The sequence below is a fragment of the Ylistrum balloti genome, unplaced genomic scaffold (genome assembly GCF_031769215.1).
Source record: "Ylistrum balloti isolate Yb309-2 unplaced genomic scaffold, AGI_CSIRO_Ybal_v1 Utg371880, whole genome shotgun sequence".
Lineage (NCBI taxonomy): Eukaryota > Metazoa > Mollusca > Bivalvia > Pectinida > Pectinidae > Ylistrum > Ylistrum balloti.
Genome location: NW_026782927.1, coordinates 79,680 through 99,261, shown reverse-complemented (window position 1 = coordinate 99,261; position 19,582 = coordinate 79,680). Strand labels below are relative to the sequence as shown.

The 19,582-nt window shown below is 34.5% G+C and overlaps 1 protein-coding gene across 2 annotated transcripts; it reads right to left on the bottom strand.

The window, feature by feature from the left end:
- On the bottom strand, positions 1–19,307 carry LOC132563839 (eukaryotic translation initiation factor 2-alpha kinase 1-like). 2 transcript variants are annotated; one of them, XM_060228589.1, is made up of 17 exons: positions 19,251–19,307; positions 18,612–18,767; positions 12,863–13,045; positions 12,126–12,244; positions 11,515–11,567; positions 10,899–11,025; positions 10,566–10,646; positions 9,992–10,088; positions 9,437–9,479; positions 8,428–8,959; positions 7,270–7,363; positions 6,217–6,320; positions 5,843–5,969; positions 4,318–4,409; positions 4,020–4,157; positions 1,476–1,571; positions 1–1,062 (listed from the first exon to the last, which is right to left on the bottom strand). In XM_060228589.1, the coding sequence occupies exons 2-17, from the start codon at positions 18,709–18,711 to the stop codon at positions 883–885; spliced, it is 2,166 nt and encodes a 721-aa protein (XP_060084572.1). In that variant the 5' UTR covers positions 18,712–18,767; positions 19,251–19,307; the 3' UTR covers positions 1–882. The 2 variants fall into 2 exon arrangements, with proteins under 2 accessions (XP_060084572.1, XP_060084573.1); XM_060228590.1 differs by lacking the exon at positions 19,251–19,307 and adding an exon at positions 18,862–18,890.
- Between the last annotated feature and the right edge of the window lie 275 nt (positions 19,308–19,582).

Genomic DNA, 19,582 nt, shown 5'->3' with positions numbered 1-19,582 from the left:
TTTAATACAATTTAATACAAAAGATTAATAACAAAACAAATTTCAAAAGAAAGACATAAATTCAAGCACTTTCATTTTTGTGATTTAGAAATGAAAACTGTCAATCAATATGGTATCATTAACAACATTATCCTGAAGTATTGGAGTGTCTACAATCACAAACAAGGAATTCTGAAACATATGATGGGACTTATTTTGCCCTAAATCTCCAGCTCTCAGAGGGTCCCTATATGAATTTTGTTTAATGATTAGTATCACACAACATTACTTAAGGTAATAAGGTTTCAAGGACCAAACTGACCATAAGAAGTTAAACTCAAATTGGCTCGGGATTTAATAACAGAATAATTCTCTGAAGGATTTCATAGAGGTATGGACTTTATACACACAAATTTCATATCGCCAATAGAAATTTCATGAGTTTCACATTTGGAAAATCAATTTTACACACACAAAATGACAAACTCTAGACATTCGCACCAGACTCAAGTATTATTGAAGGAATCACAGAAAAGGTTGGGAATGAAAGCATCTAATTAATCATGTATCTGTTCACTCATTATCAAAAGTGATATCATTGGGCATACGGCAGGTTATGAAGTTAATAAAGTACATAAACAAGTGTCCAATAAATCACACTATTTCATCATCAACATTTTCCTAACTCACAACAACACAATTATACAGGAATTACCACACACAGTGACTGAGATTCTGATAAATATATCCAACAAATAAAATCTGCATCAAATACTGAATCACAGAATTTCCAACGACTGAAGGCACGTCTGGTGTATGTTCTGGTCAACCATTGGTGCCATGTGAAACCTGACTTTCAATGAATTTGTAGTTAAATTTTGGTAAGTCTGAATTGTTCCTCCATCAAAACGGGTGGCCTGGAGGCAAGAGGGTAAGATTTGAAGAAAAGTTAAGGTCAGGTAAAGGTTTATTTGCCTCGTCTTGTAGTCTCCTCAGTTGGCGATCTTTCTGATCAAGGAGACGTTTTAGTCGCAGGATTTCTGTATCTTTTTCCTCTACAATTTTCTTCATTTGAGCGATAACCTAAACAACATATGAATGAGAAGTTTTAGGAATAATAGGATTCTCATGTTCACAGGAGAAAATATAAACTTTCAAAAGAAACCTGAAATGTTACAATATATTCAAACAATTCACCCATTTTCATTTGCCTTTTTCAATGAAAAGTCTCACAGCAAAGAAGATATTTACTTCTGACCTGTTTATTTATAATATGTGATAAAGGTCATTATTTATTTTGATTTCTGCCAGGATTTGAATCCTGGATCCCTGGCTTATTAGTCGGACACTCCTGAGCTTAAGAGAAATTGTATCTAGCCAAGTAGTATATCACTGCAAGTATTCACAGGGTCTCGTTGATATAGGTAATGATTTTTACATATAACATGATGCTTTACTTAAAAGTATAAATTGTTTAGGTTCTCTATGGCAGTTACCTGGTCTTTGGTGAGGAAGAGTTCACTCTGTAGAAGCTCCTTGGCTGTTGGACGGTGGTGAGGGATTTTAGATGTCATCTTCTCCACAGCAATAGCCTGTACGAAAGCATTTAGAATATTGTATGTAAAAATTTACGACACTACATAGGTATGACTGTATGAGCTACAAATGAAAATTTTAATTCCAGGACCAAATATTTCTTTAAAATCTTGAGTTTTACAGCATCTAATACAGAATTATAAAGATAAATATGATATGCACATGCCTATAAGTTAGCGACCATCATTTCAGTATGGAAATTTTTAATCAAAACTGAGTTTTCCTTTTATAAAGTTAACTCTTGTTGTACTCCTTGCAGTGTCTCCATTTGTGTTTGGTGCCTAGAGATACACTCAACTTAATGATTACTCTAATCAAGCTGGGGTACCCTATATTCTAACATAACTCAAATTTGTTTTGCCACCTACAGCAACACTTGCACATGCGTTACTGGTAAATCGTGGGTGTGCACATACTACAGTTAAAAATGGAACATCAAAAAGTGACAACTGTTGAAAGGTGGTCAGCTTCTGGAATGGTTCAGTTTGGTATGACAAACAGCCTCTGAACCAAACCAGGCATGCTGACCAATGTCTCAGATATGGCAGACTTCGAATGACTACAGATGAAGAAGACAGACTACTGTCTAGACAAGCATGGTGAGCCCAATAACCAATGTTCATGTTAGCCTATGTAGTGTCAACAGACGTTTGATCAACAGGTGGTTTCCCTCTTGCCAACAATTAAAACGTCCTCTTTTGACTAAAAGGCACAAACAAGCAAGACTGCAATGGGTTTGTGATCACCGAACATAGAATTTTAGGTCTTGACAACAAGTCCACTCATCTGTTGAAAATCACATTTTACTTAGCTGACAGATGCCAGAATCTGTGTTTGGAGACCAAGAAATATGGCATGACATCAGATGGGGATGCTTTTCTCTAATTTGTAAGCTTTGCTTCTAAGTCCTTGATGGAACTTTCAATGGGCTAAAAACTGTTATCAGATGGTTTGACCTTTTGTTGTACCGCAATCTGATTCTCATCTATTGGCTGATCAGCTCCCATGGTATACAATATTTCACTAGACGTGAACCTGATTGAATATGAGTGCAACTATCTCAAACAAAAAGTGAATGCACAGGATCTGAATGCCTAACTATTGGAGAATTATGGGCTGCATTGGTTCAGGAGTGGCATAAGTTTCCTCAGGACAAGCTTCAACATCTAGTCATTGGTAAGAGATGATGGGCACAAGAATTGTACCAGAAGTATGTTGGCTACAACACATACTGACATTTTCATAACCAAAAGAACTTGATGATAAGTTAATCTTCTTGATTATGTAATATGTTTTTGGTCTGATCAGGTATCTGTTCATAATACACAGCTAAATTCAATTTTTTTTTACCTGAACTTTAGGCATGCCTTGATCTGCATGTCTTTTTAAAATGATACACCACTTCTGGTTCTGTAAATTTCTTTTCTAATCAACTGTGTATAGTTTCATTAAATGCCTAAAAAATGTTCTTATACATCTTGTTAAGTTGGCATTGAAAATATTTCTTAAATACAGCAAACAAAATTAAACCCCATTGAAGATACGAGTGGTCCCTAATTTGTAGCCCTATTTATATATTACTTGATCCAGGAAAGAAAATAAGAAGCCAAAGACACAGATAACACACTGAAATAAATGTACAGGAGACCCATGGGGCCTGTAACACTCAACAAGCATAATTGATTCTTCCAAGAATGTATCAGACTAAATTAGGTCAATTCAATCATTCCTTTTTTTCAAATTTGCTCTATTTCCCCTCTGGTCCCAGCAGACAGAGACCAAAGGTTTGAACATAACTGATTCCCCTTCACTTAAGAATGCTTCAGACCAAATTGGGCAAAATCAAATCATTCCTACATAAGGAGTATGATTTTAAAGGATTTACTCTATTTCCCCTCTGACCCCAGGAGGTTGAGACCTATTGTTTATACAAGGCTGATCCCCCTTCACCCAGAATCGCTTCAGACCAAATTTGGGTAATATACATGAATTCCAACACAAGGAGTAGGATTTTAAAAATCGCAAAATTTCCCTTTTGGGCCCTGCCCCTCAGGCCCCCTAGGGCAGAGAACCAATATATATTCAAACTTGGTTCCCCTGCCCCCAAGGATGCTACAGACCAAATATGGTCAAAATCTGTTTGGTTATTCTTGACTAGTAGTGTTTTTTTATTAAAATGTTGATGGACCTGCACTATGGCTTAAGCTCACTGGTCCTTTGGACCAGATTAGCTAAAAATTATCAAAAGATCACCTTTGACAGTCTAATAATATCACTTGAAATGTTGATATATTTGACATAAATCAAATTTTTCTTTTTAAATATTTTTCAAATATAGCAATTTCACAAAGGTGAAGATAAATAAACAGAACTTTCACCGAATCTTTGAACAATACAAGGAAAATTTGTACAAAATTTATCTAAACTGAATCTGGTTACATTACCTCAGAAGGACAGCTTTCTATAAACTCCTCATCCAAATGACCTTTCCTTAGAGAGCCAAGGAAACGAGACTTTTCCATTCCTGTATCAAACTTGTTACATATCTCATACAGCAGTACTCCAAGACTGTAGATATCACACTGGAAAATAAGACAGAACTATGTAGTGGGCCAACTCAATCTAGCTAAAAGTCTGCCAAATCAAAAAAAAAATTTAACAATCAATGCAGTTTAATTACTGTGTTACTCTTAAACAATGCCTAAAGTCCTGGTCTGGAGAAGAAATACATATAAGGTTTACCTTATTGTTATAAATATTGCCTTCAAGCTGTTCTGGCGAGGCGTAAGTCGTGGTACCAACACCAGATGTATGGTCACTCCACATCAAATCATCTGTCAAAAATAAGCATGAACATAACTATCTCAATCAAACACAAACTTGAATATGCTTGTCAAATACAAGCTTGTATATTAATACTGTTAGCTCAAATACACTGACCTCTGTTAATCACATGTTGAAAAAAGACATTATAGCTTAAATACAAGTAAAATGCTGCTAAGTCGTACTCCTTGGGAACATATCTCTCAACAGTTTAAGGAATACAGGAGTAATCAGAGGTCGGTCATAGACCGTAAGGTAATGATCATCCGTGAATGCCATGTGACCATAAATGATGTATTCAATATTCTTTTCCTTGATCAGTCCAACTAATCATTGTAATAAAGTTTTGACAAACTTATAATTCAGTGTCTTGAATTTTACTGCAGACAGATGTGTAAAATTCACTATTTACCTCACTTTTCCTTTCCAGCAAAATGTAACATGCATAAAGCATATTGCTGAGAACAGATGGCAGAATGACTTGATTTAACATCGTCTTAACTTCAGGTGATAATAATATGTTGATTCTATGGTCTTATACTACATTTGTTATTAATTATAGTTTGTAATAAAGTCAGTAAGTGTACATGGAGAATCATGTTGGCTAGTTTATCAGTACCCTCCTGCTAAATATGTGCCATTCCACAATTTTTATTTCACTTTAAAATCAAATTCCATTTGAGCAGTGGTTGATTTTTTTCTATAGCAATCTAGAATATAAATTTTCTTAAAAAATCTGAGTAAAATAATGATTTAGCAGATGGTACTTATGTAATCAAGCCATCGTTAATGTTATTATCTGCTTTCCTGTCAGACACCTGAATATACACTCAGAAATGGTACCCTTAAGTTAATCGCATTTATGTGGGACACAGGTAATTTTGAGCTACCCTGATAGCTGGTAGACAAGACAAGGGAGAAAACACTATTTTTAGGGCCAGAGATAAAAATGAGTTCAAGGATTTTTTTTTTAAATAACAGCTAGAGGAATCCAAGATTCAATAACAAGGTTTATATAAGGGCTGGGTCGTGACTGAGTAATCAGTTAGACAAATATATTGTATTTGAGGAATGCTGGTTCATGAAAGTGAGCTTTAACAGTATACCAGTCTGTTAAACACAAGCATTAACATATCAATATGGAAGAAGTCACCATTTTAAGGGCAAGAATTCGAACCTGGGAAAGTATACCATTTCTGTATTCATCCTCCACATTACTTCTGACACAAAAGACATGGGGTGGGCTAGTTACAGGACAACGAAAAGAAAAAAAAAGTTTGCGATTCAATCATCAGTGTTACATATGGAGGGGGCTTATTATCAGACATGGTCTTATTGCTATCTTGATCACACACAGTAGCAAGTCATAAGAAAACTCAACACTGCCAAGAGACTGAAATCTTTACAATGGTGTAGTAATTGAGAAAGATAAGTGGACAGATACCGGTGGAATCTGGTGTAGGCGTCATGAAGACACTCTCAGTTGATGGGGACAATAGATCATCCTTTGCCAGACCAAAGTCGCCAATCTTCACATGGTTCAGTGGTTCATTGATAAAGATATTTTTCGGCTGTGAAGTAAAATGTGCAATATTCAAAATATTATAAAAAAAACTTGACATTCCAAATCAATGTAAAAGACAGAATTGATTTTATGATATGAAATTGATTAAGTTTAATTTTTTAACTATGCAGTCATCCCTTTTTCCATTTTTCAGTAAAAATACAGATCTTGAAAGGTTTTCTGTCTTAATCCTGCTAATAACCAAGAAAATAAATGTGAGTGATTTTTTGAAATATTGGAATATGAACAAGTACCTTGAGATCTCTATGTATAAGTCCTTGGGAATGTATGAAATCCACACCTTTCAGAATCTGTTTAAAGATCTTTAGGTTCAGTGTAGAGTAGTCATTTCTAAAATCTGAAACAATGCCATAATTCATCAATTTACTCTCTAATAGATCTTGAGTACATCATATGCAATATTTTTTCTCAAACATGCTTTAGAATTTAAAGAAAGAGACCTTAAGGGCCTTATCAACAGAAAATTATTTTCATTCTAAATAATGCTGCTACTTTGTAGGAAATCTGGATGACATCATGAAATATACCTATAAAATATCATAAAATATCATGTATTATGTACTTTTTCAAATGATAAATATCTCAAATAACTCCATATTACGACCTTGGAACTCTCTGGGCACTTCCAAAGAGGAAAGGAGAAGAACAATGTTTAAAGGGGCATACTCTGGTAACATCACCATTATCAACCTAAAATAACTCAACTTATTACTTCAAACTCAGAGTTACAGGGTAGGTTTCGTACAGTACCAAAAAATAGCATTGGCTCATTATTTCTACTGAACAATATATAAAGTTGGGCTTATTACCAGACATAGGCTTATAGCCTGATTAATACAGTAAAATAGGGGAAGGTATTATCTCTGTGTACCATATGGTTCTGAAGATAAAATTTTAGTTTACAACATGTTTTACCTGTTAACCTCATGATGAAATTAGTCAAGGTCATTTATGTTAAGAAAATTTATAAAAAATCATCTACTGACTGCTTGTCTACACCACATACCAAAGTGTCATCACTCTTTCAATCATAGATCTGAATTCAGATGTGTTCTTTGATGTAACCTGTGAAGTATGCCATCAGCATTTAACTGGTCAAACTTCATAGCATTCCATCCCAAGTACATACTAGTCCAGTATCACGACCCTGCTATTTACTACTTTCTAGAAGAAGGTGTTTAAATGAAAATGTTGGTTTACATGTAGAAGTACAGACTATAAACTAACAAGCACTATGTCCAATGCAAGCTGAAAACTTAGACTAAACTGTATGTAGAATCACCAACCTTGTAAACAGGTACACGAGCTATTTCTCCTCCTGATCCATTGGTCCAGGGTCACACTACATAACTCCATTTGTATAAACAGACAGACACGCATCTAAAACAAAAAATTAATCCTCTCATTCTAATAAATCTGGAATATTTATGTCCAAAGAAAAAGCAGAGCAAACAGGGGCTCATAACAGATACTTAATTGTAATCTAGTCTATATATTAGTCCTTCAAACAATACAGGTGGGATTTCACACATTTAAGGAAGGGTGCTTGGGTACATTTTGCTGAAGGTACCATGTGTATAAATTCAAAGCACATAGTGTAGATGAGGGAAGGGGTTAGGAGATATCAGTGAGGATTTCACTGTCATTAGATAAGAAACTATTTCCAGAGGATTAAACAATAACTTAAAACAGGAAAGGAAATGGATATAGTTGCTTCACATAGCTGATCTATAGATGGTAAGGAGGCCATTCCTAGAAGAGATTGGCAAAGAAAAGTAAAATACACAAAAGGTTTTGTCGAGCTGGACTAGTATTGAAGAGTTTATACAATGCAGGCAAAAAGTTGAAAAGGTAAAGGGTTACAAGCTAAAGATTTTGTTCTTTAGCTTTATTCTGTCATTTCACGGAAGTAGGCATTTTGTTTCTTGGCTGGATTCATCACCTTATCAAAAGCCTAGGCCACTCAGAGGTAGGACTTCCTTTCAGTAGCTGATGGCTACATTAATGAACAACATACAAGAGGCCCTTTCATATGCCATTGTGATTTGTGCAGTTGTGGTAAAGTGCCTTACCCATAGACACAACCATGTCAGCAGCCTGATCCACTTCTCAGCTTCCTGAGAGACACCAAGCTGCCACAAGTAAAGAGTATCGTAGCATGCAATTCAGATCTTCACCCGAGCATACATAGGCCAACAAATCAAGATATCATGACCCAAAAAGTAAACAGACTTTTAATGAGTACCTTTTCATACCTGTACAGATTAATCTAAGTCTCCTACCATCTTTTGTCCTGTAATAAGGCATGGGGCCAAACATACCCATCTTAACTAAAATTCAGAGTCTGGTTCTATCACAGAACAATAACATTTGTTTGTATTCTACTTAACAGCAATATATATAGAAGCTTCGTGTTGTATAAATACAGCAACGAGATATCTTACCTTAAAATTAATAGTATCTTCTGAATAATGACAGCTCTCTTCCTGTGAATGTCTGCTTACTTTCTCTCCATTGATAGCAGGATCACAGCTTAGACTTCTCCTGGTCACAAAGCCCTGACTCCAGAACACGCTTACGCCTGATTTTTCATGCATGACACTTACATCATGGGAAAATTGACTTCTTATGGCAACTGACTTTTGTGTAAAAGACAGATTATCAGGAATATCTTCATTAGTTTTTTCAGCAACCTTTTTCTTGCATGTATGTTTGAAAACATTTCCAGAAAATGGCCTTTGAAGTGAAAATAACTTATGACAACCATCATTGCTAGACTGATTTCCTCTAAGTCTGTCACAAGCTTGACAAGAGTCGCTTGAAATGCTATCGTCAGTACTACTACTGTCACTGAGCTCTGTAATTTTCCCAGGAGATCCGACTTTATACCTGTTGGGAGGTACCACTGACTTTTCTGAGTGGGGCAGGAACACTATGCTGTTTTCAGAATCACTGCCATCATTGTCATCACTGACACTATAAAATATATATATATGTATATTTATACTTCTAAGATCAAAATAGTGATTCTTTGATCTTCATTCACTCACAAATGTATATCATTAGTCTATACAAACAATGGCTAGTAGCTGATACTATTTTTTCCATAGTGAATTCTATTGCTAGAAACGTTTTCTATCGTGTGTTTTCCTACCAGAAATTCATAATAGTTTGTGTCTGCATGAATGATTTTCATAAAACAGAGAAAATAATTGTTTTCTTCATTTCTGGAAAATAACACATTTTCATGGAGGAAAAACAGACTTGAACGTGATATCAATTATGACTGGATGATTTTTAAAATTTTTCTGCATCATCAAAATTTAAGACAGGAAATCAAAGTACAGTAAAGCTTAACTCAAAATACAGATATAACAACCATCCCAAAAAGAGGTTGGTTTGTAGCCTTAGAGAAATCAATTAATCATTTTTCATATTAAAAATTTTCTGTACCTTGGATCTATACCTCTGAAGGGCTCTTCCATATTGATGTACCCTGCAACAGAATGACAATAGTTTACAATGATATGACCATTATATACACTGTACTCAATCCCTTTGTCACAATAAAATAAATTGTAACAAATGATTTATGTACTTAAAATATGTTTAAAGTACAGTTGCACCTTAAAATAAGTACCGGAAGCCAACAAACGTAATTCTGGCTAAAATTCAAGGGTAGGCTTGCTTTTGTGGACCTCACAATCCACCTGTATTATAGAATGGACATGTACCACTCTCTCCCCTTTCCTCAGCTACCTAAAGCATGTGTATGTACAACTCCTGGACTTTTGCCATAAAAATGTTTCCAAATTTACAATTTTGCTTCAGTCAAATGTTTTCTGTTTTTGCAGCTTAAGTTCTGGTTACTGCCAAATGTAGGCCTGAAACCTGCGACTAAGAAAAGGAGGGCTAAGGATGGTTCGACAACCATTCAGCCACCACGACTCATTAAAAACTTAAATTATCAACATTTCATTTCTCTCTACATACGTGGTATAAACTCACCATCAGACTCCCTGGTTTGCTGCTCCAACCAGGCATTGTTGTACCCCACAATGTTAGAGTGACGTAAAGTTGCCAAAGCCTTCACTTCCCTAAGAACCTGGACAAAATAGTTCAAATAAATGTATAACCTGTTCCTGTGCAACAACTCCACACTCTACATAACAGTAAGTGGAAACTATATACAAATCTTTGGTCCATGTATATCTGAACACTACTTAAACACATCAGACTATCACTACCAACACCTGATTTCTAGTCAAGCCGTTGACAGATACCTAGTTACTTGGATAGTTTGCATTAATGTATATAGTCATGATCTTATTTATTATTGTTGTTGTTAAATTAACTATCAAGTCATTCTTATGTCTGTTTAACGTACTCGATAATTCTGACAATCAAAGATGGCAGTCTAACAGAATCTTCTATTATTCTCATGAAAAAAAAAATCCTAAAGCTTCTCCCACTTAGTCATTTAATATCCCAAGAAGAACTGTGCACATCTTTAAGGGTTTTACGGTATATATAAAAGATATTCCAGATTAGTACTTACAAACTACAAGTGTACTATACAAACCTTCAGCCATATCTCTGGTTTGGAATGTTTAAATCTTATTTTCTTTATAGCATAAGCAGTGCCATCCAATTTGTGTGTGGCCTAAAGGAAAGATTATTTATCAAATTTGTTAAATTGACAAATTAGACACACAACAAAACCATCAAGCAACAGTATATGTAAAACTTAAGCTAAATTAATATCAAATTTAATGTAATTATTTTGATATTTCATAACTTGACAAAATATATCACCCAGTTAATTTCTAAACTTAAAATGGGTTTTTAAAGTGTTAATCAGAGCATTTCTTAAATAATGATCAGGTATTTACGAGCCAGAGTCAAACCTATTTACCTGGTACACAGTACCAAATCCACCTTTTCCAATACGAAAGTTTTCCGTAAATTCCAACTTGTAGCGAGATGTCTGCATCTGTGTCAGTTCATTAGATGACAGTAGAGAGTAATGTTGAGTTTCTAACCTAAAGAAATATACAAATTGAAAATTCAGTTTAACCATGTGAGAATTTATAATATTTTCAATTCCTTCACAAAGAAACAATGTTAAGAAATGTATGCTTGGCCAATCTGTTCATCCATGCATCAGTCTTTTCATAGAACAAAATCTCTGCACAATATATCTCAAGAACCCCTCATAAGACTGAGTTTATATTCACACCATAGTATCAGAACACCTGTTGCTACACTTGTTCAGATTTAGGCAGTAATCAGTTAGAAATATGGGTCAAAGGTCACACATGATCACTTTTAATTATCTCAAGGAGGTAATCATATACACTGTTACATTTCTTTTTTAACAGAAATGTTTAAAATCATCAAAGATAAATAACAGATCTATATTTTTTAGCATTTTTAAGTAAACTCTACCTTTTCCTCTTTTCAGACAATATTTCTTACAACAGCTGTACAGAATATTCAAGACCTATTCATCATGTAATTAGATCAAGTACCTGACTTCACCTTCACCCAAGTGTCCTGCTGATGGCAAAGCCGGGAGATTTCTCTGGTGAAAGCAAAAGTATTATTTTCATTTCAATTTTCAATTCAAATTTGTATGTCCGGCAACCTATAGTAATTGCGTCAGATGAAAAGTGAAGGAATGTGCTTACTATAGGACAACACTACTGCATTCCTTTGTAATTACACTGAACAGTAACTAATAACTATAGGTGGGCTTATTTAATCACTGGACTGCTTCCAGGAGGCATTCATGGCCATATGAATGGCAACAGGGCAAGGGCAAATTAAATAAGTTCATGAATGCCAACTGACAGCAGTCTTATGCTTATATTTATCACGTTCAGTTTCATTCTTTTTATAAGATAAGGAAACCTCAATCTGTTTACATTTATATAGATACAATATTCCTACATTGTTGGCAGTTCAAGATCTAGTAATACACAATTGATTTTGGTCTGATTATATTGTAGAAATGCCAAATGATGGCAAATATTACATGGCGTATGCTTATTACAGAATAAATACAATTAGTATAAGAACTTGGTGATTTCACAAAATGTTCACACATCATAGAAATAGGAATTAGCAATGTCAATTTTACCATGGCTGCTTTGAGCACTTTTTGCATAAAGCATCTGTATTGTGACCTGATACTGCCCATCTCATCAAGCACTGTCATTGGGGAGAAAACATTCATCTTAATCAGGTGTTCACTGATCACTGAAACAGAGAAATGATAACATTAATCTTAATCAGATGTTCAGTGATCACTGAAACAGAGAAATTGATAACATTCATCTTAATCAGGTGTTCAGTGATTACTAAAACAGAGAAATGATAACATTCATCTTAATCAGGTGTTCAGTGATCACTAAAACAGAGAAATGATAACATTCATCTCAATCAGGTGTTCAGTGATCACTGAAACAGAGAAATTGATAACATTCATCTTAATCAGGTGTTCAGTGATTACTAAAACAGAGAAATGATAACATTCATCTTAATCAGGTGTTCAGTGATCACTAAAACAGAGAAATGATAACATTCATCTTAATCAGGTGTTCAGTGATCACTAAAACAGAGAAATGATAACATTCATCTCAATCAGGTGTTCAGTGATCACTAAAACAGAAAAATGATAACATTCATCTCAATCAGGTGTTCAGTGATCACTAAAACAGAAAAATGATAACATTCATCTCAATCAGGTGTTCAGTGATCACTAAAACAAAATTCCATCAAAGGTGTTAAAATATCTTATTTCCGGTTAAAACATACTTATGATAAAGGTTACATGTATTGTAATCTAAACAGTAAGTATACAATGTATGTACTTACTCTTGAAGAGATCCCTCCCCCTAGCCTCATCCTTAGCACAAGCCACACAGAGCTGTTCTAGGATAGATATCATGAGTAGATGAGATGGTACAGATCGTGGCACCAAGGCTGCCTCCTTATCAGGTCCTTCTGCCCCAGGGGACAGCCGAGATTGTCCATCCCCCTCACGTGGTAGGTCAGAATCTGTTGGTAATTTCATATATACAATGTTTAATCAATATATATATACATACATATAAAACATAAAAGTTATCAAGTCTTGACTATCTTATAATTGATCTGTTTTCAGGTGAGTACCAGGATTAATAAATCCTCCTTTCCACCTGAAAACAGGTCAATAATTGTTTTCTTTTCTATGCTCCTACTTGGTCAAAAACTGCAGCCCAGGTTACTGGATTGTGATATTCACCTGTGAGACACTGCATGGGGTTTCGGATGTTTGTACATGTATTCACCTACCGTGCACAGATTCTACCTGTATTGTAGTACCTGAATATTAACGTCACAAAGTATTTAGACCTATAAGAGGTTTTTGACCAATCAGTATGTAGGAAAAATGACAGTCACATGATAAAACAAATAACACAAATTTGAATTATTATCATTCAATGTGATTTCTTGGACCCCAACTTTATAACTAACTGCTTTTACCATTAGGGCAGAAACAAGAGGCCCATGGGCCTTAACGGTCATCTGACAAAAAGCAAGCCAAACCTAGAAAGTGGGTTGAGGTCATTCATTTGAACAAACTTGGTAGCCTCTCCTCCAAGCATCTTACAGGCCCAATATCAGCACTCATGGACTTTTGCTTGTTGAGAAGAAGTCGTTTGTATATTTTAACATATTTGACCCCTGTGACCTTGAAAGTGGGTTGAGGTCATTCATTTGAATAAACTTGGTAGCCTTTCCTCCCAGCATGCTACAGACCCAATATCGGCACTCATAGACTTTTGCTTATTGAGATGAAGTCCTTTGTATATTTTAACATATTTGACCCCTGTGACCTTGAAAGTGGGCCAAGGTCATTCATTTGAACAAACTTTGTAGGGCTCCATGCCAGCATGCTATGGGCCAAGTATTAGCCCCCTAGGCCTTCTAGTATTTGAGAAGAAGTTATTTAAAGATTTTGACATATTTGACCCCTGCGACCTTGAAAGTTGTTCAAGGTCATTCATTTAAATAAACTTGGTAACCTTTCCTCCCAGCATGCTACAGACCCAATATCGGCACTCATAGACTTTTGCTTATTGAGATGAAGTCCTTTGTATATTTTAACATATTTGACCCCTGTGACCTTGAAAGTGGGACAAGGTCATTCATTTGAACAAACTTTGTAGGGCTCCATGCCAGCATGCTATGGGCCAAGTATTAGCCCCCTAGGCCTTCTAGTATTTGAGAAGAAGTTATTTAAAGATTTTGACATATTTGACCCCTGTGACCTTGAAAGTTGTTCAAGGTCATTCATTTAAACAAACTTGATAGCCCTTCATCCCAGCATGCCACAGGCACAATATCAGCAATCTGAGCCTTTTGGTTATTGAGAAGAAGTTGTTTAAAGATTTTAACATATTTGACCCCTGTGACCTTTAAAGTGGTTCAAGGTCATTCATTTGAACAAACTTGGTAGTCCTTCATCCCAGCATGTCACAGGCCCAATATCTACACTCTGAGCCTTTTGGTTAATGAGAAGAAGTTGTTTAAAGATTTTAACATATTTGACCCCTGTGACCTTGAAAGTGGGTCAAGGTCATTCATTTGAACAAACTTGGTAGAGCTCCATGCCAGTATCCTCTGTGCCAAGTATTAGCCCCCTAGACCTTCTAGTATTTGAGAAGAAGTCGTTTGAATGAAAAGTTTACGGACGGCGCACGGCGGACGACGACGGACGAAGCATGATGACTATAGGTCATCGGACCCTTCGGGTCCAGATGACCTAATAAAAGGTAGGTCAGTATTGTTAATATCACATAATTAGGTTCTTATCCAGTAAATTTGAACGTGTAATATATTTTGTATATGTAACTAGTTACATATACAAAATAAAGTAACTAGTTACAAATACAAAATATATTACATGTTCAAATTACATATACCCTAGAGTAAATTTTGATTGGTTAGCCTTATCACATTTCCCACAGCTTTTAATATTACTACACCTGGTAGTACTACTACAGGCTTCATAGTGAAAATGGACTCTTTCCAGTGGGCGCACCCCTTCAAATTGATGACAATTAAATAATAATAAATAAAAAAAATGTGTATGATGGACACTTCAATATAAACATTTACAATTATTCTGATAACAGTTATGACACTTTGTTCCAATCAATATGAGAATTTTTGAAGCTCAGATAAATAATATCTGGCCTCAGTCGATATTGCTGATCATTGTTAGCTTACCTATTGGTTCCGTTAATGTATACCTTGTTCTCATTTGAAAATGTGACATCACTTACTTAACCAAGATTTACATGGCAGGTGACATGAGTTAAGCAGAAGATGCTTACTCTGCCAGAACACATTATTATCCTGGTACTTGTTCATATTTGCCCTAGTTTTATTGAATTTTAATTGTGTTTCTGTTGACATGTTGGTATTTTTTGTTTTTGTTTTTAGGTATTTCTTGATTGTGTTTTAGAGGAAATATGACAGTCTATCCTGAACTCAAAAGGGAGATAATGAATAATTTTTTACATTATAAAAAAAAAAAAAAAAAAACCTTGCATGAATGTTTCCCTTTGTTATGATATCATAATGATCACAAATTCCAATAAATGATGATAGATTTTTACCTCAGAAAGTTTCCAATCACATTAAGACTTGTTATCAACTGTCAGCTGATAAAGAACCAAGATGTTTAAAGCTATGGGATACTTTAATTTAAAGATACTGTATCATAGGAATTTTTTAAACAAGTGTCCTTTTTTTGCTATTTTCGCCGAAAGGTCACAAACCCAATATAGATCTAGCACATTTTAACTGAGAAAAGGTTATAGTATACAAATTCAGTTCCTGCATTTTAATAGAAAATAAACTTATCAGGTTTCACTAAAGGCTGCTTGTAAAGTTTACTGCCTACAAATGGGAGCATTTATTACTTTAAACATGAAAATATTCTCACATTAACCATCAAGAAGCAGATGAACATTGAAATAATTTAGGTTTTTTTTCATAGTAACCTCCCCTTGTCCATCATTACACGAAAACTCAAGTTTCTTACACCATGGTAAGTTTAGGTCAAGAATTGTAGCAATATATGCAGGAAATAGTCAGGAATACTAGTTGATAAAAAACAATGTTATGGTTGATTATACACTTTCTCTTTTATTCATTTATCTTGTTATAATTTCATCAACCATACACCTGCATGAAACATACCATGGTATAATGTTAAACCACACTATTTACATTGAGTTTTATTGTAAGGAAAAGTCAAGTGGACTTGTTAAGAGTCTTCCCTATACGTACTGGTTCCTAGCATCTAATAATCAAAGTACTGAAAGTACTGAGAGGCTAAACGTTTTGAAAAATGTTCACGAATAACCACAAAGCTATATTACTTTCCCCATACTCCTACACTTTGGAATGCAAAAATTACTAAAATGAGAGAACCAGAGGCTATTTTTCTTAATTTTAAGCGATTTGATATATTCTTTAATTCTTATTTCAAATTTGACGACAATAATGTGAACAAATCAAAATAGGTAAAAAAAAAAAAAAAAAAAATACACACAACCATATATTTATCGCCAATAAGCCAAATGATAAATAGGTCTATGATGAAGTTGACTAAATAGAACCTTTGAAATACCCAAGATGTTGCAATTACTATCCTATCAATATGAGGATTTAAACAAATCGAAAGGACTTTATACCTACTTCTTTATTTTGAATGTATTGCAAAGTAATAGTCCTTACTTATTATAATTATATTTGTAGTTGAGGAAAGTAAATAAGGTAAACACAGCATTTCAGATAGATTAAAGTGTAAGTAATTACATTAAATGTATTTACATGCCTATCTTCCTTGAAGTATCATGGTTAGACTTTTCTTCCAGTAATTATGTCTATAAAGACATAGTTCTTTGAGATTAAACCAGACTTCCATATATATACAAAATTTACAATATTTTCACTATAGCTACTACTATTTCTGATCTCCAATGCAGTAGATAATGCCACCATGACACGCTAAATGAATAAATATGTTATGAAAATATTTCGTTCTAGTTAATTGATAATTATAAACATGAATATTTTGGGGTTTTTTTTATACACGCTTTGTTTGAAGGAATATTTTCATTTCAAGGACACATTAACAAACCTTGAGAAATCAGCATAAACAACCTTCATCAAATAAAACTAAAAGACAAAAAATATAAGTTATAACAGAGTTAACATCATGATCAGTACAGCATTAAAAATATATTATTCATAAATCATGAACACCAAATGTAACTTGCCTACGAAGCGCAAACTTTTTATCTTCAAAAACTTGAAAAAGTGTCATGGCGGTGGGTGTGAAAAATCTGAAAAAGTGTCATATCGGCGGGTATGCGCGTGGGACGAACAGTCCAATTCGGTGACATCTAATGAGGTAAAGTGATGTTATATATTAAGACGATCTTGCCACAACGACAAGGATTAAAACAAAATTGATGTTCTGTTTGTAAGTTTTGTTTGTTTATAAGTGTTGTTAGTTGATAATTCAAACTAAGCCCCCAGACTAGCTTCTGATCAACTCGCACGTACAGTGTTCTGTACGCTTACGTCATGTCGAGAATTCCGTTAATTATATTGTTAAAAATTTATCAATAGTTCAACCACACTGTGCTTCTTTTTTGAAATATATAGTAATCGTATTGTTATTAAAAATTAAACTAATTTTGGATGCTTTTAAAATAGCGATTTGAAAGATCGCGGCATTATTTACGCAAAAATTTGCTGCTAGAGGGCTCTAACTCTTTTCGATATTTCAGCCAATGAGAAGGCCAGGATCGGTAAATTTTGTCTGAAAGGCCGTCGCAATAGGCTATGCGTACTGAGTACGTTTAGCCTAAAAATCAACAAGAGTCTAATAGATAATGCACCAGTATAGAAAAATTATCCTCCGCGGAATACTAGTTTCTAAGAAATGTTTGATAGACCTCTCAGTATTAGGTCTAAACACAATCTCATTAAAATTGACCTGACACTTCATTGTACACTGTGTATCAACTCTCCATCCTCTCAGTATCAACATACTACAATGTATGTAACTGTAAATCCCAAAGAGTAACTTAAACCCCTGCAGTAGTTAATTCTTCTTGGGACATTTTAATGATAAAATGGAACTCTCCATCCTCTCAGAATCAGCATACTACAATGTATGTAACTGTAAATCCCATAGAGTAACTTGAACCCCTGCAGTAGTTAATTCTTATTGGGACATTTTAATGATAAAATTGAACATTACAAGAAAGGCAATGCTAAAACTAGCAAAAGTATCAGCTAAAAAGTATTATTACTACAAAACTCAAAAAGCTGCTATAAAAATATCTCATTTCATGCATGTTTATACATTTTGCATGCATAAACACCTCAGCATAATGCCAAGTTAAACTTTTAAGTTTTACTGAAAGTTTACTGTCTGGAGGCTAGAGCATGCATTTATATAACAGCAGTATTCCTAGTACAACACCTATAATTTACATATATCATTACCAATATTTGTATTTCAACATCAATGATCTACAAAATGTATACTTACCATCAAAGGTACGGATTGGCTTAGGTCTTCCACCTCCAAACTTGAATTTTGACCGAGTCCCAATGACAAGAGGTCTGATGTTTTTAGTTCCATTAGCCATGTCATGTTTATTCAAACCCGTTTGTTGTCCTCTTCATTGTCAACGATTGCGTCATACTGAAAAAAAGCAGATAAAAGTTCACAGTTATCTGGACAAAAGCCCTAATACTGAACCAATATTTATCTCTTTGATAAGCATCGAGTCATGTACATCTTTTTTTATTCTGGAAATTTCCACAGCAAATCCGGCAAATAGCAACAGCTTCCGACAAATCTCTGAAAGTCTGTAGAAGGTTTGCAAATAAATGTAAAAGAACGATCAAATGAATTGTCATGATATTCATAAAATCTCGTTTTTTCAGTTGACAGTATAACCACGGACTTATATACACAGTATATAAGTCCGTGGTATAACTTAAATGGAAATAACAACAAAAAGTTCTGGGTCACTGCTTTCTGTTTCCAATTTAGTTACTGACGCAATATTCAGTGATATCAAATACAACTATTCACATATGGTGATAAACATGTATACTGTGTAAACAGTACATAATGATTTGTGCCGTCATAAAAATAACTTATACAGTATGCCTAGCATACCTTTTATCGGTACTGTAGTTTTGGTGCGCCTGTCGTTCGGTCTGCAACATGCAACCACATAAGGGAGATAATCAGTGCAAAATACGAAATGGTACAAAGTTACGGAACTTCCTTTTCTTGAGCTCTGAATGAACAAGAAGAAAATTGTGAATTTTAGCGCGACCATGCAGCTATTAATATTATTTATGCATTCTTTTGACAAATTACAATATAGAAATATTGGGAAAAGCTAGTATCAATGTGAAACAACACAGACCAAGTAATTTTCACCTTCCCCAACAATTGCGCGTTGCGATTTTTTTTCATATATGTATATATATTAGTATAGAGTC